The sequence below is a fragment of the Leucoraja erinacea genome, chromosome 26 (genome assembly GCF_028641065.1).
Source record: "Leucoraja erinacea ecotype New England chromosome 26, Leri_hhj_1, whole genome shotgun sequence".
In the NCBI taxonomy this organism is placed as follows: Eukaryota; Metazoa; Chordata; class Chondrichthyes; order Rajiformes; family Rajidae; genus Leucoraja; species Leucoraja erinaceus.
The window spans coordinates 29,386,949-29,405,867 of record NC_073402.1 but is presented as its reverse complement, the minus strand read 5'-3'; the positions used below and the strand labels follow the sequence as shown (position 1 = coordinate 29,405,867).

General features: G+C 46.4%; 2 protein-coding genes across 2 annotated transcripts in view; one reads left to right on the top strand and one right to left on the bottom strand.

Annotated features, from left to right (window-relative positions):
- Positions 1-12,217, bottom strand: part of dnajc8 (DnaJ (Hsp40) homolog, subfamily C, member 8) — a 30,444-nt gene extending 18,227 nt beyond the window's left edge. Inside the window, exons 1-3 of the mRNA XM_055656602.1 lie at positions 12,076-12,217; positions 4,917-5,018; positions 2,288-2,344 (exon numbers count right to left, since the gene is read on the bottom strand). Of these exons, the coding sequence (XP_055512577.1) occupies positions 2,288-2,344; positions 4,917-5,018; positions 12,076-12,165 (249 nt within the window). The 5' untranslated portion in view covers positions 12,166-12,217. The remainder of the gene's footprint in view (positions 1-2,287; positions 2,345-4,916; positions 5,019-12,075) is intronic.
- A 3,339-nt stretch (positions 12,218-15,556) lies between these two features.
- Positions 15,557-18,503, top strand: LOC129709914 (ATPase inhibitor A, mitochondrial-like). Its single transcript, XM_055656601.1, has 3 exons — positions 15,557-15,716; positions 16,441-16,554; positions 17,547-18,503. The coding sequence occupies exons 1-3, from the start codon at positions 15,639-15,641 to the stop codon at positions 17,697-17,699; spliced, it is 345 nt and encodes a 114-aa protein (XP_055512576.1). The 5' UTR covers positions 15,557-15,638; the 3' UTR covers positions 17,700-18,503.
- Positions 18,504-18,919: the final 416 nt, after the last annotated feature.

The window sequence follows — 18,919 nt, the reverse complement described above, 5'->3', positions numbered from 1 at the left end:
TCCCCTAAATTTACATAAGCACGTTGGGATTTGACAGCACTGAGCGAAAAATTGAAGGAAGCTATTAAAGGTAAATGGGCCAATTTTAGGTTGGAACAGATGGGTGTGGGGTCTAAGACAGGAACATTTTAAAGCCTACAACTTTTGGGAATGAAGCCAGGAAACGCTTCCGTGTGAATAAAGTGGTAGACATTTGTTGAAAAGTAGCGAAAACCTAATTAATACTTCTAAATCTACCTGAATTCAAGAGATCTAAAGAAAAATGGGGAAATGGAATCCAGTCACTAATCAATCATGATCTCATTCATTGGCAGATCTAGTTCAAGGGCTAACATTCTTGCACCTGTTCCTAAATATGCAACAATTCTATCTTCACTGTGACAAGAGCCTAAAGCATTGCACATAAATGCTAACCTATAACCTATAACACAGACCAGGAGGTGAATTGTTAACCCACGGACAGATCCTGACAGATAGACAGCATCGAATGGCAAGACCAGAAAGCCCCACACAAGGTGTACGGTTTTGTACCGAAGTCCCTGAATTTTTTAGTATGGTGCTACTCATAAGTGTGTTCAGACTTAGAAGGCTTAAGATATAGATCATCATGGATTATAAGTGATAGGAGCAGAATTAGGCCATTCGGCCCATCAAGACTACTCCGCCATTCAATCATGGCTGATCTATTTCTCCCTCCTATCCCCATTCTACTGCCTTCTCCCTGTAATCTCTGACACCCGTACTAATCAAGTACTGGCTGAGAGGAAAATCAGCCCGAGTGCTTGCTACTGATTGCTGGATATACACATGGATGCTGGGTGAAGGTAGCCTGACGATACTCACTGTCTAGGCTCACAGCTGAAGAATGGCCACTTGGGTCAGATGCCGGAAACAGAGTACAGACAACCATACCCCAGCATGAGTCAGCACCTTGAGGAGGGGAGAAAATTTGGGAGAAAAAGGTGTAGATTTTCATAGGCTGGTAAAGGAAATGCTCTGTCTCGTGCATGATATGGCCCCAGTGAATTAAAATAAAAAGCATTGCCAACTGTTTTAACATGAGTAAAATTAATAAAAATTGTAGAAAATGTCAAAGTAGTATTGTTTCTTACAACTAAGAGCAACAATCAACATTAGTAATGTCAATTCCTGTTAAGTGAATAACTGGTTTTCCCACAGGTGAAACAATAGTAATGCCCTGTCTTGGAACAGAACTTCTGTACATTTTCACTGTTGGATCCTTGTCTGACCAATTTGCTCCTCAAGGTGTTGACTCATACTGGTTCCAGAGGCAGCGGCAGTCCTCATGTACCATACCCATTGAAGCTGGTCTTCATCTGCAAGCCTTGACACCAGTAGAGGTAGACACAGAGTGCTGGAGTAACTCAGCGGGTCGGGCAGCATCACTGAAGATAAAGGATAGGTGACGTTTCAGGCCAGGATGCTTCTTCAGACTGAGGGGGTGAAGAGCTGGAGGCGAGAGAAGACCAGGACTACGCAAGGCTAGCCACAAATGGCCGCAGGCAGGCAGGCAGGGTAGTGCCTTGTGGGCCCATTGTCGGCTTGGGAAGGCCAGCCTCTATACGTCCTGGTCTTCTCTCACCTGCAGGTCTTCACCCCCCCCCCCCCCCCCCCCCGCCCACCCCCCAGGTCTCATCACCCCCTACTTTCAGTCAGAAGAAGGGTCCCAAACCAAAATGTCACCCATCCTTTTTCTCCAGAGATATTGCCTGACCCGCTGAGTTACTCCAGTACTTTGTGTCTATCTTTGGTATAAGCCAGCATCTGCAGTTCTTTGTTTCTACATCCTGGCATCCACAGGCTGTTCTACCTGGTAATCATTCGAGTTAAATCTTGAATACAGTTCATATCCCAAACATGCCCTTTCTGGATGGCGTGCTGAAACCCCAGTTGCCGCCTACACCCATGGGTCTGCTTTTGCCAAAAGGGCCCCAGGGCTCGGAGGTGGTGCAGGGAAAAGCTTTTCATGTAATTTCCTTTAAATTGCCACAACCTGGTTTGGTACGAAATGTTGAAATAAATGTCATGCAACATATTATATCTGGGCTCTAACCATGGTAAAATGCCATCGCATTTCATCAGAAAAAGTATTCACTTAACAAGAATTTTCAACCAAAACAGAATTTAGTTAATAAAACATTATGGATGTAAATAAGAAAATGTTTTGGAATTTTCAGTTTTTTGTTCACTCACTTAAATGGAGTCGACTGTACCTAAGATCAGTTGCTATCTTAGCCTGTAGCATGGCAAACAGAGATGTTTCTACCTGTCTGAACCTCTTTTTCAGCTCTTCATCTGTTGCTTCGGGATCTACCTGCAATACCTGTGGGAACAAAAAATGTGTTAATTAAACTCTATACTGCATTAAACATTCAGAGATTAAACTTTAGAAATACAGCGCAGAAACATGCACTTCGTCCCACCGTGTCCATGCCAACCAGCGATGCTCTCGCTATCCTAAACACGAGGGACAATTTACAATTTTACCAAAGTAAATTAACCTCCAAACCCGCACGTCTTTGGAGTGTGGGAGGAAACCGGAGCACCCGGAGAAAACCCAAGCGGGGAGCACGTACAACTTCTGTACAGACAGCACCCATAGTCAGGATCAAACTCGGGTCTCTGGCGCTGTAGGGCATCTGGTCTACAGCTGCACCACTGTGCCACTCCTATAAACAGTTATAGCTTTAAAGTGACTCACGATGCCTCAGGAAGGCCATCAACATCCATAAAGACTCATCACACCCCTGTAACGGACTGTTTGAACTACTTCCCTCCGGCAGACGTTACAAGGCCTTCTACGCCCGAACCTCCAGACTCAGAAACAGCTTTATTCCAAGAGCTAGAGCGGCTCTGAACCGGCCCTGCTGAGTGCCCCCCCCCCCCCCCCCCCCCCCCCCCCCCCCCCCCCCCCGGACTCTCCCTCGGATGGTCACGACACACACAGCTTATTTATTTATTTTACTTTTCTTTTTCATCGGTTGGAGCTGCATACTAAATCTCGTTGTACTGACGTGCAATGACAATAAAAGATATTATTATTATTAGAGGGGAACATTTTAAGGAGATGTGCGGAGGCCAGGTATTTTTATTTTACATGCACGCAAAGTGTGATGGATGCCTGAATGTTGAAAGGATGCGAGGGGGCTGCAAAGGGACATCAGACAAATAAATAACGGGGCAAGATAGTGAGCGATTTTCATAATACTGGGAAGTTGTACAGAGCCCTAGTGAGACCACACCTGGAGTATTGTGTGCAGTTTTGGTCCCCTAACTTGAGGAAGGACATTCTTGCTATTGAGGGAGTGCAGCATAAGTTTACAAGGTTAATTCCCGGGATGGCGGGACTGTCATATGCTGAGAGAATGGAGCGGCTGGGCTTGTACACTCTGGAGTTTAGAAGGATGAGAGGGTATCTCATTGAAACATATAAGATTGTTAAGGGCTTGGACACGCTAGAGGCAGGAAACATGTTCGCGATGTTGGGAGAGGCCAGAACCAGGGGCCACAGTTTACGAATAAGGAGTAAGCCATTTAGAACAGAGACGAGAAAACACTTTTTCTCAGAGAGTTGTGAGTCTGTGGAATTCTATCTCTCAGAGGGCGGTGGGGGCAGGTTCTCTGGATGTTTTCAAGAGATAGCTAGATAGGGCTCTTAAAAATAGCGGAGTCAGGGGATACGGGGAGAAGACAGGGGTACTGATTGGGGATGATCACCCATGATCACATTGAATGGCGATGCTGGCTCGAAGGGCCGAATGGCCTACTCCAGCACCTATTGTCTATTGTGATACATTATTTAATTTAGAGAAGGCAGGATATTTTTCCAATTATCGCGTGTTTAATATATTAATTATATTAATATAATTGGAAGGACAAATGGAGGATCAGCTTTTACTGCGAGGGGAGAGAGTGCAAGTAGCTTTGTTGCAATTATAAAGGACATTGATGTGCCATGTGTTTTACTGCGCAGCATTTTCATTTCCAACTCTTAACGAAGAATTTGGTTGACTTGGTGTGGGTGCACAACTTTTCATCAGACTGATGAGAAGGGTATTTCTGCGAAAACCATGTCATCTTGAGGGATGATTACAGACATGTCTAAAATTCCTAAAGAACTAGACAGGGTAGATGTTTCTCATCTGAGAAGCTAGAACCTGGGTTAACGTTTACATGTCCCAGATGTGGAAATTCAAAACAAAGATCAATGGGTTTTTGAACATTACATAATCAAGAGATATGATAAATAGAATTGAAGTAAAGGATAAGATATGGTCATGGTTAACAATAGAGCATGCCCAACTGCTTAAATAGCAAGGATCAGATGATACCAAGTATTAAGGGAGAATGCATGTCAGAAATTGCAAAACAAAACTTGGAACAACTTCTATAGAAAACTTTGGAGTAGGTGAATGGTAGTTGATTGGAGATTCTGGTTCAGGTGGGTAGGGCCTGACATGATGGGTCATTGCAAGAAAGTAAACTGGAGGGTGCTGGGGAACGGGGGGCTGTAAAGAGTTATTCAGTCAGAGGATGAGCAGAGGCTGGCTTAACATGAGACAGAGCCCAAAAGGCAGGAAAGGGATCTTAGGCAAATGAGCATAGAACTAAGAGATCGCAGGACCAAAGGTTTGTTTCCCTCTCCCCTGACTCTAGTGTGAAGAAGGGTCTCAACCCAAAATGTCACCCATTCATTCCCTCCAGAGATGCTGCCTGTCCCGCTGAGTTACTCCAACATTTTGCGTCTATCTCCAGTTTAAACCAGCATCTGCAGTTCCTTCCTACACCATAGGCTTGATTGTGGGCAACTTGAGAAGAACGAGGATCGATTTTCCTTTCAGGATGTCAGTACTCAGGTATTTGTCAAATGTCTAAACACATCTACAATGACTTACTTCAAATGGGTTTAGGTTGATGTACGTGGATCCAGGTCTTGTAAGCCTTTCAATTTGTTGTTTTGGTGTGAGAACGGAGTCCCTCTTTTCAATTTGCTTCACCTGCAAAAACAAAACCCTGTTTATACCAAGGCTGTTTCAGTGAATTATTTAATTAAAATGTTTAAAATACAGCATAAAACGAATTGAGAAAAGAAACAACTCAGGCCATTTTGAAAGAAGGAATACATACATACTGAACTGAAGTGATGTCGACAAAATATAAATTTGATTAAAACATTGTGATGTTTGGTAGATGCAGTACATTTTTGCAAGGTAAACTAAAACATATGAAAGTAAGAAGTGTAAAAGATTCTGCATACCACAAAACAAAATAAAGTGTAATTAGCCAGAATATCACAGCACTAAAGCAACAATTTTCTTGTAACAGAGTAACATTCACAGGAGAAAACGATTACATTCATTGTTAGACCTGGCTTCCAGATTTGGGACACCAAGAACCATAAGGTTTAAAAATAAATTGTTTCCTTTCTCATTATTCGGAAAACCAGTTATTAACTAAGGCTTTGAACTATAGACAACCTTCACATTACAACCAATTCGGTAACTGAAATTCACCCTTTTTCCCAAGTTCGCAAATCTGAACACCATGTGCTGAAGTATCTGACTAAACTTACATTAAACCCTGAATTTTTTTTAAACCCTGAATAATAACCATTATTCAGAATAATTAAAATATATAAACAAGACAAGAAACGTGCAAAAACTGAGAATATCATCCTCAGTATTTATATATTCATTATTATATTCAGTCGTGTTCACCACATCTATCCTCATACCAACCACTCATGTGCCCCCCCCCCCGCCCCCCCCTCGGTTGATACCCCTTCTCTTGTTTGAAGTCTCCAACAGACCCTGACCCCCAAAGCCCTGAATGCATCTAGAGTTTGGAAATATACAGGCTAGCCTCTGTAAAGATAGCAAGGAATAATCAACAATAAATCTACTCACCTATGAACCACACATTTCCCCATCACTTGATTCAATTTGCCTTTCCCCTAATGGTTCCCATGAGAGTCTTACTAAATTATCAGAATCCAACAATAACGGCCTTTGTGTCACCATTTACCACCCTCCAACTTCTGTCTCCACTTTCACACCAACTGGCTCCATCTACCATTTCCCCCCCCCCCCCCCTTTCTTTGTCTGCTTGCTTCCACCTATCACCCAGCTGCCCATCTCCCAATTCCAGCCCTGCCCCCCTACCTGGCACCAGCCTCCTGTCACCGCTCACCCTTACCATCACCTACTGCCCACAGTGTGCGGCTCAGTAGCAGAGTTGTTCTCTTATAGTGCCAGATACCTGGGGTCAATCCTGACTACGGGTGCTGTCTCTACGGAGTTTGTACGTTCTCCCTGTGACTGCGTGCTCCGGTTTCCTCCCACACTCCAAAGACGTACAGGTTCTAAAGTTAATTGGCTCCGGTAAAGTTGTAAAACTGTACCTGGGGTGTGGGATAGCGTCAGTGATCGGTGCGGACTCAGCGGGACGAAGGGCCTGTTTCTGTGCTGCAACTCTAAAGTTTAAAGTAAAGTCTCACCCCTCGCCCTCTCCTCAAGAGTCAAGAGAGAGTCATGAGTGTTTTATTGTCATATGTCCCAGAGAGGACAATGAAGTTCTTACTTCTATATGCTGACAATCTTTCCTTTCCATTCTCAGTCCTGATGTAGGGTCTCAACCCAAAATGTTGACAATTCCCCCCCCCCCCACACCAGACAGATGCAGCTCAATCCACTGAATTCCTCCAGTACATCTTTTGTTGCCAGCATCAGCATCATTCCAGCATCAGCAGTCTCTTGTGTCTCCAACCATTAACTACTGATGGATCACATATCAATTTTAGTCGATTCCCATTAATCCGACACAATCTATTATGCCTTGCGCATGTCAGATTATCAAATTTACTGCATAGATCATCAGCAATGTCTAGTGGTACTGTTTTATGGATGCAAAAGTGGGATAGCATAGAACCAGTGTGAACAGGTAACCGATGAACGGCATGAACATGGTGGGCAGAAAGGCCTGTTTGCACACTGGTAGACAAAAGTGCTGGAGAAACTCAGCGGGTGCAGCAGCATCTATGGAGCCAAGGAAATAGGCAATGTTTCGGCCCGAAACATTGCCTATTTCCTTAAGGGGTTCGGCCCGAAATGTTGCCTATTTCCATCGCTCCATGGATGCTGTTGCACCCGCTGAGTTTCTCCAGCACTTTTGTCTACCTTCAATTTTCCAGCATCTGCTGTTCCTTCTTAAACAAACTGTATCTCTAAACTAAACTAGCCCGCACAAATAGCAATCCAGTCTGCTGAGATCAGAGCAGATACTTATTGACAGGTGGAGCTCTCGGATAACCTCTGGAGTCGCCCACGAGTTGAGATCATGATACATTACTTGATTTCATTTGGCAAAACAAAATGCTTGGCATCTTTTGAGGCCAACATTATGGATTCAAATCCAAATTACACAATCTCACAGCAAGGCTGTCAAAGGCCCTTTTCTAAATCAACTTGATAAATAAATTTAATTCAATGGGAAATGCATTAAACAGCGTAATATTTTGTTTTAAGGTAAGCATTCAATATTATCCATCATCCTACTGCGCTGCCAGCTGAAGTCTTCAATAAATCCTTTGCTGCATCGGTTTCATGTTATGCCATTTAACAAGCCTGTACTTTGCTTAAATAATTATCCCCCTGGATGCATGAACAAGATCTGATGCCTTCCCCATATTTCATCAACCATGTCTCCCACACAATGTCAGTAATGGCTTTAATGGACTTTTACACTGCTACACTTAAGTATGGGTTGCAGTTGCTGATATATAAGCTCTTGTTGCATCAATGTAAATCTGAAATAGGATGACTGCGTTACACTCATATAACACACTCCACAACTTTAAGATATCCAAGTGAAATTCTTGGCCAAAGAGGAATGCAATAATCAATGCTAATGAGTTCTGATGTAGAGTCTTTGACCCAAAATGTTAAATGACTATTTTGCTGATGCTGCCTCCCTCACTGAGTGCTTCCAACATTTTGTTTGCTTCTATAATCATTGCTGAAACGTAGGAAAGTAACCTTATCCCACGTAGCAAGCCCTCATAAAAAGCAACGTTATTCAGAGCTAAATAACCTGCGCTGGTGATATTGATAGTGGAACAAATATTAGTCAGACCATGAGTGATGACTCCCCAACATAACTCTATACACTGCTGCAACAAGTCCACACCAGATGGCATCTCTCAGGCCCTACACACATCACTGGAAAGCAAGTATACCTGTGGCAGGGTACTGTTCATTGACTTCATCTCAGTCCCCTACTCAGTACACTCATGAATTGTGGCCTAATTCTGCTCCAACTCTGCTTACAAGTTCCACACCAACAGGTTCGGGGCAGCGACTATCCTTCAACTATCGTGATCTTGAACAAAACCAAACAACCCTAATCCCAACCTTGACACAGGAACAATTTGGAACCCACTGTGCTCTAATGTGGACTTGGTCTTGTTCTAATTGTCTTTTCCACCAATGTCATATTTGCAGTTATTTTTTACCACTAGCAGAATTTTATGCGATTTATATTTAATTTATGTTTTTTTAAAGCTGAGTCTATGAGTCTACGATGCTGCAGCAAAATTTTGATTATATCTGTACCTCAGTGCACTTGTGCATACGGCAATAAACCTGACATGAGGTTTGCATAGGACGCCACTGAAGTAGGCCAGATTTTGAAGAAAGGTGAGATGGAGTGCAGGATAGTGCTTAGTAACACGGTGTCAGGATAATGCCACCTGTCCCTCAATGTCAGCAAAACAAAGAAGCTCGTCATCGACATCAGGAAGCAGGATGAAGTACATGCCCCAGACAGTATCAATGTGGAAGATAAGACACAAAATGCTGGAGTAACTCAGCTGGGTAGGCAGCATCTCTGGAGAGAAGGAACGGGTGACGTTTCGGGTCGAGACCCTTCTTCAGAAGAAGGGTCTCGAATCGAAACATCATCGATTCCTTCCCTCCAGAGATGCTTCCTGTCCAGCTGAGTTACTCCAGCTTTTTGTGTCTATCTTCAGTTTAAACCAGTATCTACAGTTCCTTCCTGCACTGTATACAATGTGGAAATGGTCGGGGGCTTCAGAAGCCTAGGTGTAGGGATCACCTACATTTAGTCTTGGTCCATCCCCGTTGATGCTGTGGCCAAGAAAGCACAACAACGCCTCTCATTCCTCAGAAGACAAAGGAAATTTGGCACATCTCCAATTGCTCTTAGCAATTTCTACAGATGCACCACAGAAACCTAATCAGGATGCATGAGGATAGACACAAAATGCTGGAGTAACTCAGCAGGTGAGGCAGCATCTATGGAGAGGAATGGGCGACGTTTCTGGTCGAGACCCTTCTTCAGACGTTTCGGCCTGAAACATCATCTATTTCTTCTCTCCAGAGATGCTGCCTCACTCGCTGAGTTACTCCAGCATTTTGTGTCTACCTTCAATTTTACCAGCATCTGCAGTCCTTTCTTGTACATAATCAGGATGCATCACAGCTTGGTTTAGCAGCTGCTTTGTCCAAGATTGCAAGAAATTGCAGAGTTGTGTATGAGGCTGACTACCCAATACAAACGAGTCTACTCCCATCATCAACTCTATCTACATTTCACACAGAAAGTAGCCAGCCTAATCAAGGATCACTCACATTAAGGTCATTCCCTTTTCTCCCCTCTCACGCTTAGCAGAAATTACAAAAGCACATACCACCAGGGCATTTTTCCTGCTGTTATCAGACTGTTGAACGGACCTCTAATGATAACATGCATAAGGTATGTCATCACAATTCCCCCAGCTTCCTCTCTCACTCCCCTCCAATTTACCTTGTTGCAGACCTGGAGCTTTTTCTTACTGCACTCTCTCTGTAGCTGTAGCTGTATATACTTCACTCTGTTGTCCCCATGTATGGTTTTCATTGTGCTCATGTATGGATGGGTTTTTTAAGACAATGAACTTCAGATATTGGTTTACAAAAAGAGACAGAAAGTGCTGGAGTAGCTCAGCAGGTCAGGCAGCATCTCTGGAGAATATGGATAGGTGATGTTTCAAGTCAGTCTGAAGCAAGGTCCAACTGGAAATGTCACATATTCATGTTCTCCAGAGATGTTGCCTGACCCGCTGACTTACTCTAGCACTTTGTCTATGAATGTTTTTTATAAAATAATGTTTTATAGAGTACCAATATCATTGCATCGACTCTTTTACATCTACCCTAGAGGTAATTTGTGACTTTACATATCTCCCAAAGTCACTTTTCCCTTCTATAATATTTCATCAGAACTGCACAAAAAAACAAAACCTAAAATACATTTATCCACCATTTATTTTCTCTACGGGTGTATCTGGACAAACATCCAGAGGAGTCATTGAGTTATACAGCATTGAATCAGGCCAAAGATAGACACACTGTGCTGGGGTAACTCAGCATGTCAGTCAGGCAGAAAAAAAGATGTGTGACATTTCGGGTCGGGACCCTTCTTCAGACTTAAGATGCTGGAATTTGTATCCCATTTAGTGGCCAAGTCATCAGATGGCGGGGAGCGGGGTGTTGCTGCTCTAAACTGACCAGACATGGATCGGGGAGGGGGGGTGCCCCCCCCCCCCAACCAATCACAAGTTGGGGTCCACTGCCGCTGACCAATAAAGGATCGGGGAGCTACTTTTACCCACCAACCAAAGGCAGGTTGTTGTCGTATCTGCCCACCAATCAGGTGTTGGGGTGCAGCTCTCACCCACCAATGAGATATCGAGGAGTGCCGCCTTCGCTGACCAACCGGGGATTTGGGGGGGCAGCTCCTTTCCAGCAATGAGACATGGGGGGGGGTCACTTCCCACATCCCTATCAGGTATCAGAGTGTAGCCCCCGGCAACCAATGAAGGATCGGGCTGCCCAATAAGATACGATCAGCCATGATCATATTGAAAGGCGGTGCTGGCTTGAAGGGCCGAATGGCCTCCTCCTGCACCTATCTTCTATGTTTATATGTTTCTAATGTATGGGGGGGGGGGGGGGGGGGGGGGGGGTTCAATGTCTGGTGGGGCAGACTCACACACTGACTAATGAAGGATCGGGGGGGGGGGGGGGGGGCAGCTCCTACCTACCAATCGGGGAGGGGAGGGGAGGGGAGGGGAGGGTGCCCACGGGGACCGGGTATGGGCCGAGCGCTCCCACGCGTCTTCCCACCGCAGGACCTGGCCAAACAAAACCCAACCCAACCCAGGCACGGCACAGCCTACCCGAGCCCAGCCCGGCCCAGCCCGGCTAAACCTAACCAACCCAAACCAAGCCTCTCTAGAATCTCTCTAGAATTTAGAAGATTGAGGGGGGATCTTATAGAAACTTACAAAATTCTTAAGGGGTTGGACAGGCTAGATGCAGGAAGATTGTTCCCGATGTTGGGGAAGTCCAGGACAAGGGGTCACAGCTTAAAGATAAGGGGGAAATCCTTTAAAACCGAGATGAGAAGAACTTTTTTCACACAGAGAGTGGTGAATCTCTGGAACTCTCTGCCACAGCGGGTAGTTGAGGCCACAGTTCATTGGCTATATTTAAGAGGGAGTTAGATGTGGCCCTTGTGGCTAAGGGGATCAGGGGGTATGGAGAGAAGGCAGGTACGGGATACTGAGTTGGATGATCAGCCATGATCATATTGAATGGCGGTGCAGGCTCGAAGGGCTGAATGGCCTACTCCTGCACCTAATTTCTATGTTTCTACCTACCAATCGGGGAGGGGAGGGTGCCCAAGGGGACCGGGTATGGGCCGAGCGTTCCCACGCGTCTTCCCACCGCAGGACCCGGCCAAACAAAACCCAACCCAGCCCAGCCCGGCCCGGCCCGGCTAAACCTAACCAACCCAAACCAAGCCCCCCCCCGCCTGACCCCCAACCCGGCCTATCCGAACCCAACCCCGCCCCGCCCCGCCGGGCCCAGTACTAGCTCAGCCCGGCCCGACCAAACCCGCGCCCAGCAATAGCCCAGCCCAGCTCGGTTCAGCTCAGCCGCTGCCGTCCTGTCCCGTCCTGTCCCGTCCCGTCCCGCCGGGCGCTGCATTCACCTCAGTGAGGAAGACCTTGAAGGCCTCCTCGCCAATGCGGTCCGTGCCGGGCGAGGAGCCGCCCGTCGCCGCGCCGCTTTGCGCCGCCATCTTGCCTCCCTGCACCACGTGACCCGCCGACCCCTGACCCCGCGGCGGCTGACGTAGTGATGCGGGGGGGGAGGGGGTGTGGCTCAGACCCTTCGGCCCACACGGTCGCTGCCAGCTCTCAATTCAAGTCAAGTCAAGTTTATTTGTCACATACACATACGAGATGTGCAGTGAAATGAAAGTGGCAATGCTCGCGGAACAACAAAACAACCAAACAAATTATAAACACAATCATAACACACATATTATATTACATAATATTCAGAATCAGATTCAGATTCAATTTTAATTGTCATTGTCAGTGTACAGTACAGAGACAACGAAATGCATTTAGCATCTCCCTGGAAGAGCGACATAGCAAACGATTTGAATAAATAATAATAAGTGTCCGTGGGGGGGGGGGTGATTGGCAGTCACCGAGGTACGTTGTTGAGTAGAGTGACAGTCGCCGGGAAGAAGCTGTTCCTCGACCTGCTGGTTCGGCAACGGAGAGACCTGTAGCGCCTCCCGGATGGTAAGATGGTAAACAGTCCATGGTTGGGGTGAGAGCAGTCCTTGGCGATGCTGAGCGCCCTCCGCAGACAGCGCTTGCTTTGGACAGACTCAATGGAGGGGAGCGAGGAACCGGTGATGCGTTGGGCAATTTTCACCACCCTCTGCACTCAAGAGTCAAGTCAAGTGTTCTATTGTCATGTGTCCCAGATACAACAGTGACATTCTTACTTGCTGCAACACAACAGGATATGTGATCACAATAAATAATATAACAAAATGTAATCATAATCATTAATATAATAAAATCTCAGAAAGAAAAGAACAAACACTAACAGTGCAATAATAATAATAATAATAATAATAGTCTATTGTAGTTCATAGCTTATGAGATTGTAGTGTTTAATAGCCTGATGGCTGTAGGGAAGAAGCTGTTCCTGAACCTGAACGTTACAGTTCTCAGGCTCCTGTGCCTTCTTCCCGATGGCAATGGTGAAATGAGTGTGTGGCCAGGATGGTGTGGGTCTTTGATGATGTTGGCTGCCTTTTTGAGGTCGCATATCTGGAGAAAATGAATGGGTGACTTTTTGGGTCCAGACTCTTATTCAAACTGGGAGTCAGGGGAGAGGGAGACTGGTATTGCTACATACTGTTTAAGAAGGAACTGCAGATGGTGGAAAATACTGATCTTTCACCTAAGATAGACGCAAAAAGCTGGAGTTACTCAGCGGGTCAGTCAGCATCTCTGGAGAGAAGGAATGGGTGACGTTTCAGGTCAAGACCCTTCTACAGACAAAAATGTAGCAATGAAGAAGGGTCTCACCCGAAACATCACCCATTTCGTCTCTCCACTGATGCTGCCTTTCCCGATGAGTTACTCCAGCATTTTGTGTCTATCTAATGTGTAAACCAGCATCTGCAGTTCCTTCCTACACATTTTGTCTGCAGTTTCTTCATACACACACTACATTTACATATTGTGTTGTGCTGCTTCAAGTAAGAATTTCATTGTTCTATCTATATGTAGGCGAGAAAGCAGGAATGGAGAACTGATTGTAGATGATCAGCCATGATCATATTGAAGGTAGACAAAAGTGCTGGAGAAACTCAGCGGGTGCAGCAGCATCTATGGAGCGAAGGAAATAGGCAACGTTTCGGGCCGAAACCCTTCTTCAGATATGATCATATTAAATGGCGGTGCTGGCTCGAAGGGCAGAATGGCCCTTCTGCACCTATTTTTCCTGCACCTATTTTTCTACGTTTCTATCTGGGACAGATGACAATTTTGTGCCCACCTTCGATTGAAACCAGCATCTGCAGTTCTTACCTGCATGCTTGACTCTGGACAGGTGCAAAGATCCTATAACGGGGCTTTCCTTCGCTCCATAGATGCTGCTGCACCCGCTGAGTTTCTCCAGCATTTTTGTGTACCTTGCTGTAGGATCTTATAGAAACTTACAACATTTTTAAGGTGTTGGACAGGCTAGATGCAGGAAGATTGTTCCCGATGTTGGGGAAGTCCAGGATAAGATACAAGATACATTTAATTGTCAATAAGGGGTCACAGCTTAAGGATAAGGAGGAAATCCTTTAAGACCGAGATGAGAAGAACATTTTTCACACAGAGAGTGGTGAATCTCTGGAACTCTCTGCCACAGAGGATAGTTGAGGCCAGTTCATTGGCTATATTTAAGAGGGAGTTAGATGTGGCCCTTGTGGCTAAAGGGATCAGGGGGTATGGAGAGAAGGCAGGTACGGGATACTGAGTGGGATGATCAGCCATGATCATATTGAATGGCGGTGCAGGCTCGAAGGGCCGAATGGCCTACTCCTGCACCTATTTTCTATATTTCATACACCCTCCACCCTTTGTGTGAAAAAGTTACCCCCCAGATTCCTATTAAATCTTTCCCCTTTCACCTTGAACCTATGTCCTCTGGTCCTCGATTCTCCTAGACTCTGTGCATCTACCCAATCTTTTCCTTTCATGATTTTGTACACCTCTGTAAGATCACCCCTTTATCCTTCCAGCATCTGCAGTTCCTTCTTGAACACCTATTTTCTATGTTTCTATGGGGATCCTGTGGATAAGGTGAACTGTTTTAAATATCTGGGAGTCCACATCTCTGAGGATATGACATGGTCATCACACGCCTCAGCACTGGTGAGTAAGGCAAGGCAGCGCCTTTACCACCTCAGGCAATTGAGGAAATTCAGAGTGTCTCCGAGGATCCTCCAGTGCTTCTACGCAGCGGCGGTGGAAAGCATCTTGTCCGGGAACATTACCATCTGGTTCGGGAATTGCTCTGCCAAGGACAAGAAGGCTCTGCAGAGAGTAGTGCGTTCAGCCGAAAGCACTATGGGAACTTCACTCACCCCCCTGCAGGAACTATACAACAGGAGGTGCAACTCCAGAGCAAACAAAATCATGAGAGACCTCTTCCACCCCTGCAACGGACTGTTCCAGCCACTATGGTCAGGCAAACGCCTCCATTGCCATGCAGTGAGAACGGAGAGGTTGAGAAGGACGATGGGGCGGGGCCTGTGTGGGGCAGGCGAGGCAATTCGGACTGTAAACGCCTTTCTCACCAGGGGGCTAACTGTGTGGGAACGTTTTTGTGGAGGGGGCGGGGCATTATGTAAAATAATATGTGTGTTATGATTGTGTTTATAATTTGTTTGGCTGTTTTGTTCCGCGAGCATTGCCACTTTGTGGATTTCACTGCACATCTGGAGGGGGTGTATGTGACAAATAAACTTGACTTGGCGGGGCACTATGTATCTTTGGACCTGTGGTGGAGGTGGAGGTGGGGGAGGCGGGGCCTGTGGAGGGGGCGGGGCACGATGGGGCGGGGCACGGGGAGGAGCCGGGGCCGAGCTAAGCGCTCCCAGCACCACCCGCGCCCCACCACCACCTCCCCCCCGTCACGTGCCGGGTTGTCGTTATCCGGTCGCGGCAAGGGCACGGAGCGGCCATTGCTATGACCATGGCGCGGGCGGTGCGCTCAGTGCGGGCGGTCCTTGCACCACATATCCGCAGCTACGGAGACAGCAGCCAGGTCACGTCACCCGCGGCCGGCGAGGGGGAGGGGAGGTGGAGGGGGGAGGGGGAGGGGGAGATGGAGGGGAGGGGGTCACATAGGGGGAGGGGGAGGGGAGGAAAGAGGGGGGAGGGTCAGAGTCAGGCCTGCCTGGCAATGGAGGGGGAGTTGGGGGTGGAGGGGGAGGCTGAGGGAGGTGGAGGAGGGAGGGGAGGAAGAGGGAGGTGTGGAGGGAGGGGAGGAGGAGGGGAGGGAGGGAGGGGAGGGAGGGAGGGCAGGGAGGGGGAGGCACGTGAGGGAGGGAAGGGGAGACAGAGACAGAGGCGGGGAGGTGAGTGGGAGAGGATTTGGGATACTTCTTCTTCTTCTTGGTTTCTTGGTCCTCCAAAATATTCCAAATGGAATTTAAACTGGAGGTGGTGGAGGGAGGGCTTAAGCCAGAAAGGGTTATTGGGAAGAAAGAGCTACTTTAAATGTAGTTGCAAAAGATACAGTGGATGGGTGGGGGAGAGGTGAATGGAGGTGAAGGGGGGTTTGGGGGTGAATAGGGGAAGGAGTGGGTTGAATGGGTGAGAATCAGAGTGGAGGGAAGGGGCCTGGAATAAAATAAAATAGGGGAAGGGTTCTGATGGCATGGGATGGTGGGAGACAGTTTGACAGATTAACGAGAACATTTGACAGGGGTGACGGGATCCTTTGCCCATGTTGTGTGCATGTCTCTAATACAGCCATTTTGTTACAGCTGGGAGAGCTGGGAAAGGGAGCTGGGAAGGGCGGCGGTGGTGGTGGATCGATCAGAGAGGCAGGCGGTGCGTTTGGCAAGAGGGAAGCTGCTTTGGAAGAAAGATACTTCAGGTAAGTCTGAATCGTGTCTGAGTGCTGCCATCTATCAATGTCCCCTCTGACCTGCCATTAATAATCTGGGTAGTTGAGTATTTTATATTTAAAGCTTTTAATTCACCCAACTAAATCAGGAATTCTGGAATAGGGAGAGGAAATTCCCTGATACGTATAACTTATTTATAACTACTTAAGAGCTACTGCTCGTGGAGGAAAAAAAAGCTGTTTTTATAGAAACATAGAAAATAGGTGCAGGAGTAGGCCATTCGGCCCTTCGAGCCTGCACCGCCATTCGATATGATCATGGTGGATCATCCAACTCGGTATCCTGTACAGAGACAACAAAATGCAGTTAGCATCTCCCTGGAAGAGCGACATAGAATATGATTTCAATAAATAAATCTATTTACATGCATGCAGTCATAGTGTTTTTCCTGTGTGAGGAGTGTCCGGGGGGTGGGGGGGGGGGTGATTGGCAGTCACCGAGGTACATTGTTGTACATTCCACAGGTGCCATTCGTGTTCTGCCCCAGCCCTGCATATTCATATCCCTAATAGCCTCTTGAATGTCTCTGTTGTATCTGCCTCTATAGCCAATCTATGACACTCTTAGCAGCACCCACCATCCCATTTAAACTTTGCCCCTCTTAACTAAACGCTAGGCCCTCCAGTCTTTGACAATTCCTCGCAAGGAAAAGATGGCAACGCTGTTTTATCCAATCTTCAGGCTTTATTAAATAAGTCCATTATTTAAATATAGCTAGTTCATTGGCTATATTTAAGAGGGAGTTAGATGTGGCCCTTGTTGCTAATGGAATTAGGGGGTATGGAGAGAAGGCAGGTACAGGATACTGAGTTGGATGATCAGCCATGATCATATTGAATGGCGGTGCAGGCTCGAAGAGCCGAATGGCCTACTCCTGCACCTATTTTCTATGTTTCTAAGTGTTGAGGGCATTGGCCAATGAACGAAGCTGACTTTGTGTGATTATAATTTGCAGGGAGAAGGAGAAGGAAAGGGATCAGATTGAAAACCTGCAGAAGCATCACCAGGAGGAGATTCATCACCACGAGAAGGAGATCCAGCGCTTACAGGATGAGGTCAAACGCCACAAGGGCAAGATCAAGAAACTGAGGCGCAGCGATGACTCGGACGACTAGGCTTCTCATTGTGTCATGTGGCAACAGAAACTCAATCATGGCGTCAAGTAATGCACTGTCTATAATCATGTTCGGAGGTACTGTATGCATATCAATAAAGATTCTATGACACCTTTTGCTTTGGGGGCTTGCCAGCTCTACAAACACCCAGGTTTATTGGTTTTGGTGCTATAAACATCAAGAGCAGTAATCACTGCAAATTAGATCATCTACTGGGTTGGACACTAACTGATATCTTGTATTTTTGATTTTTGCTTGACCACGATTTCAACGATAACCAATGTAATTTTCCTGTGATCTAAGGTGTTTGTATATGTGCCTGTACAACAAGTAGACACGAGGAACTGCAGATGCTGGTTTACAAATAAAGACACAAAGTGCTGATGTAACTCTGCGGGTCAGGTAGCATCGCTGGAGAACATGGTTGGGTGATGTTTGGGGTTGGAACCCTTCTTCAGACTGATTGTTGGGGATGGTAGTGTCTGCCTATCACTCACCTGGCTTTCCAGATCTATTCCACATTCTTCCATCCACCTCCCACTACAATCAGTCTGAAGAAGGGTCTCAACCCAAAACGTCATCTGCTTTTCCAGTGATGCTGCCTAGCGTGCTGAGTTACTCCAGCACTTTGTGTCTTTTTTGATGAACCAGCAAATACAGTTCCTGTGTCTCCACTGCACCAAAGGTAAACTAGTGTGTGATCTTCTACATCATGAAACACTGTTGAATGGCTGTATAGCTTGCTCTTTAATGAAATGGGCCTTTGCTTAATTAACATTTAAATAAAGTGGTGTTCTGGAGGAATGTGTATCAGACTGGCTTTCCTGCCCTCTCTGACTGAAAGCACCTGATTTCATGGAAAATGCACAGCTGGTACAGGGAGCGTGTTTAGTTTATTGTTACGTGTACCGAGGTACAGTGAAAAGCTACTGTGTGCTGTCCAGTCAGTGGAATGACTACATGATTACAGTCAAGCCTTCCAGAGTGTACAGATGCATGACAAAAGGAATAACGTATAGTGCAAGTTAAAGCCCAATTAAAGATAGCCTGCGGATGCCACTGCCACCAGTTCAAGGTACACGTGCCATGATTTCAGCAAAGGTCAGCAGTTTTAACCAATGATGGTACATTTCCGAGCTGCAAAGGGTAAAGATTAGATTTGCGAGGATGTTGCCAGGACTAGAGGATCTGAGCTATCGGGAGAGGTTGAGCAGGCTGGG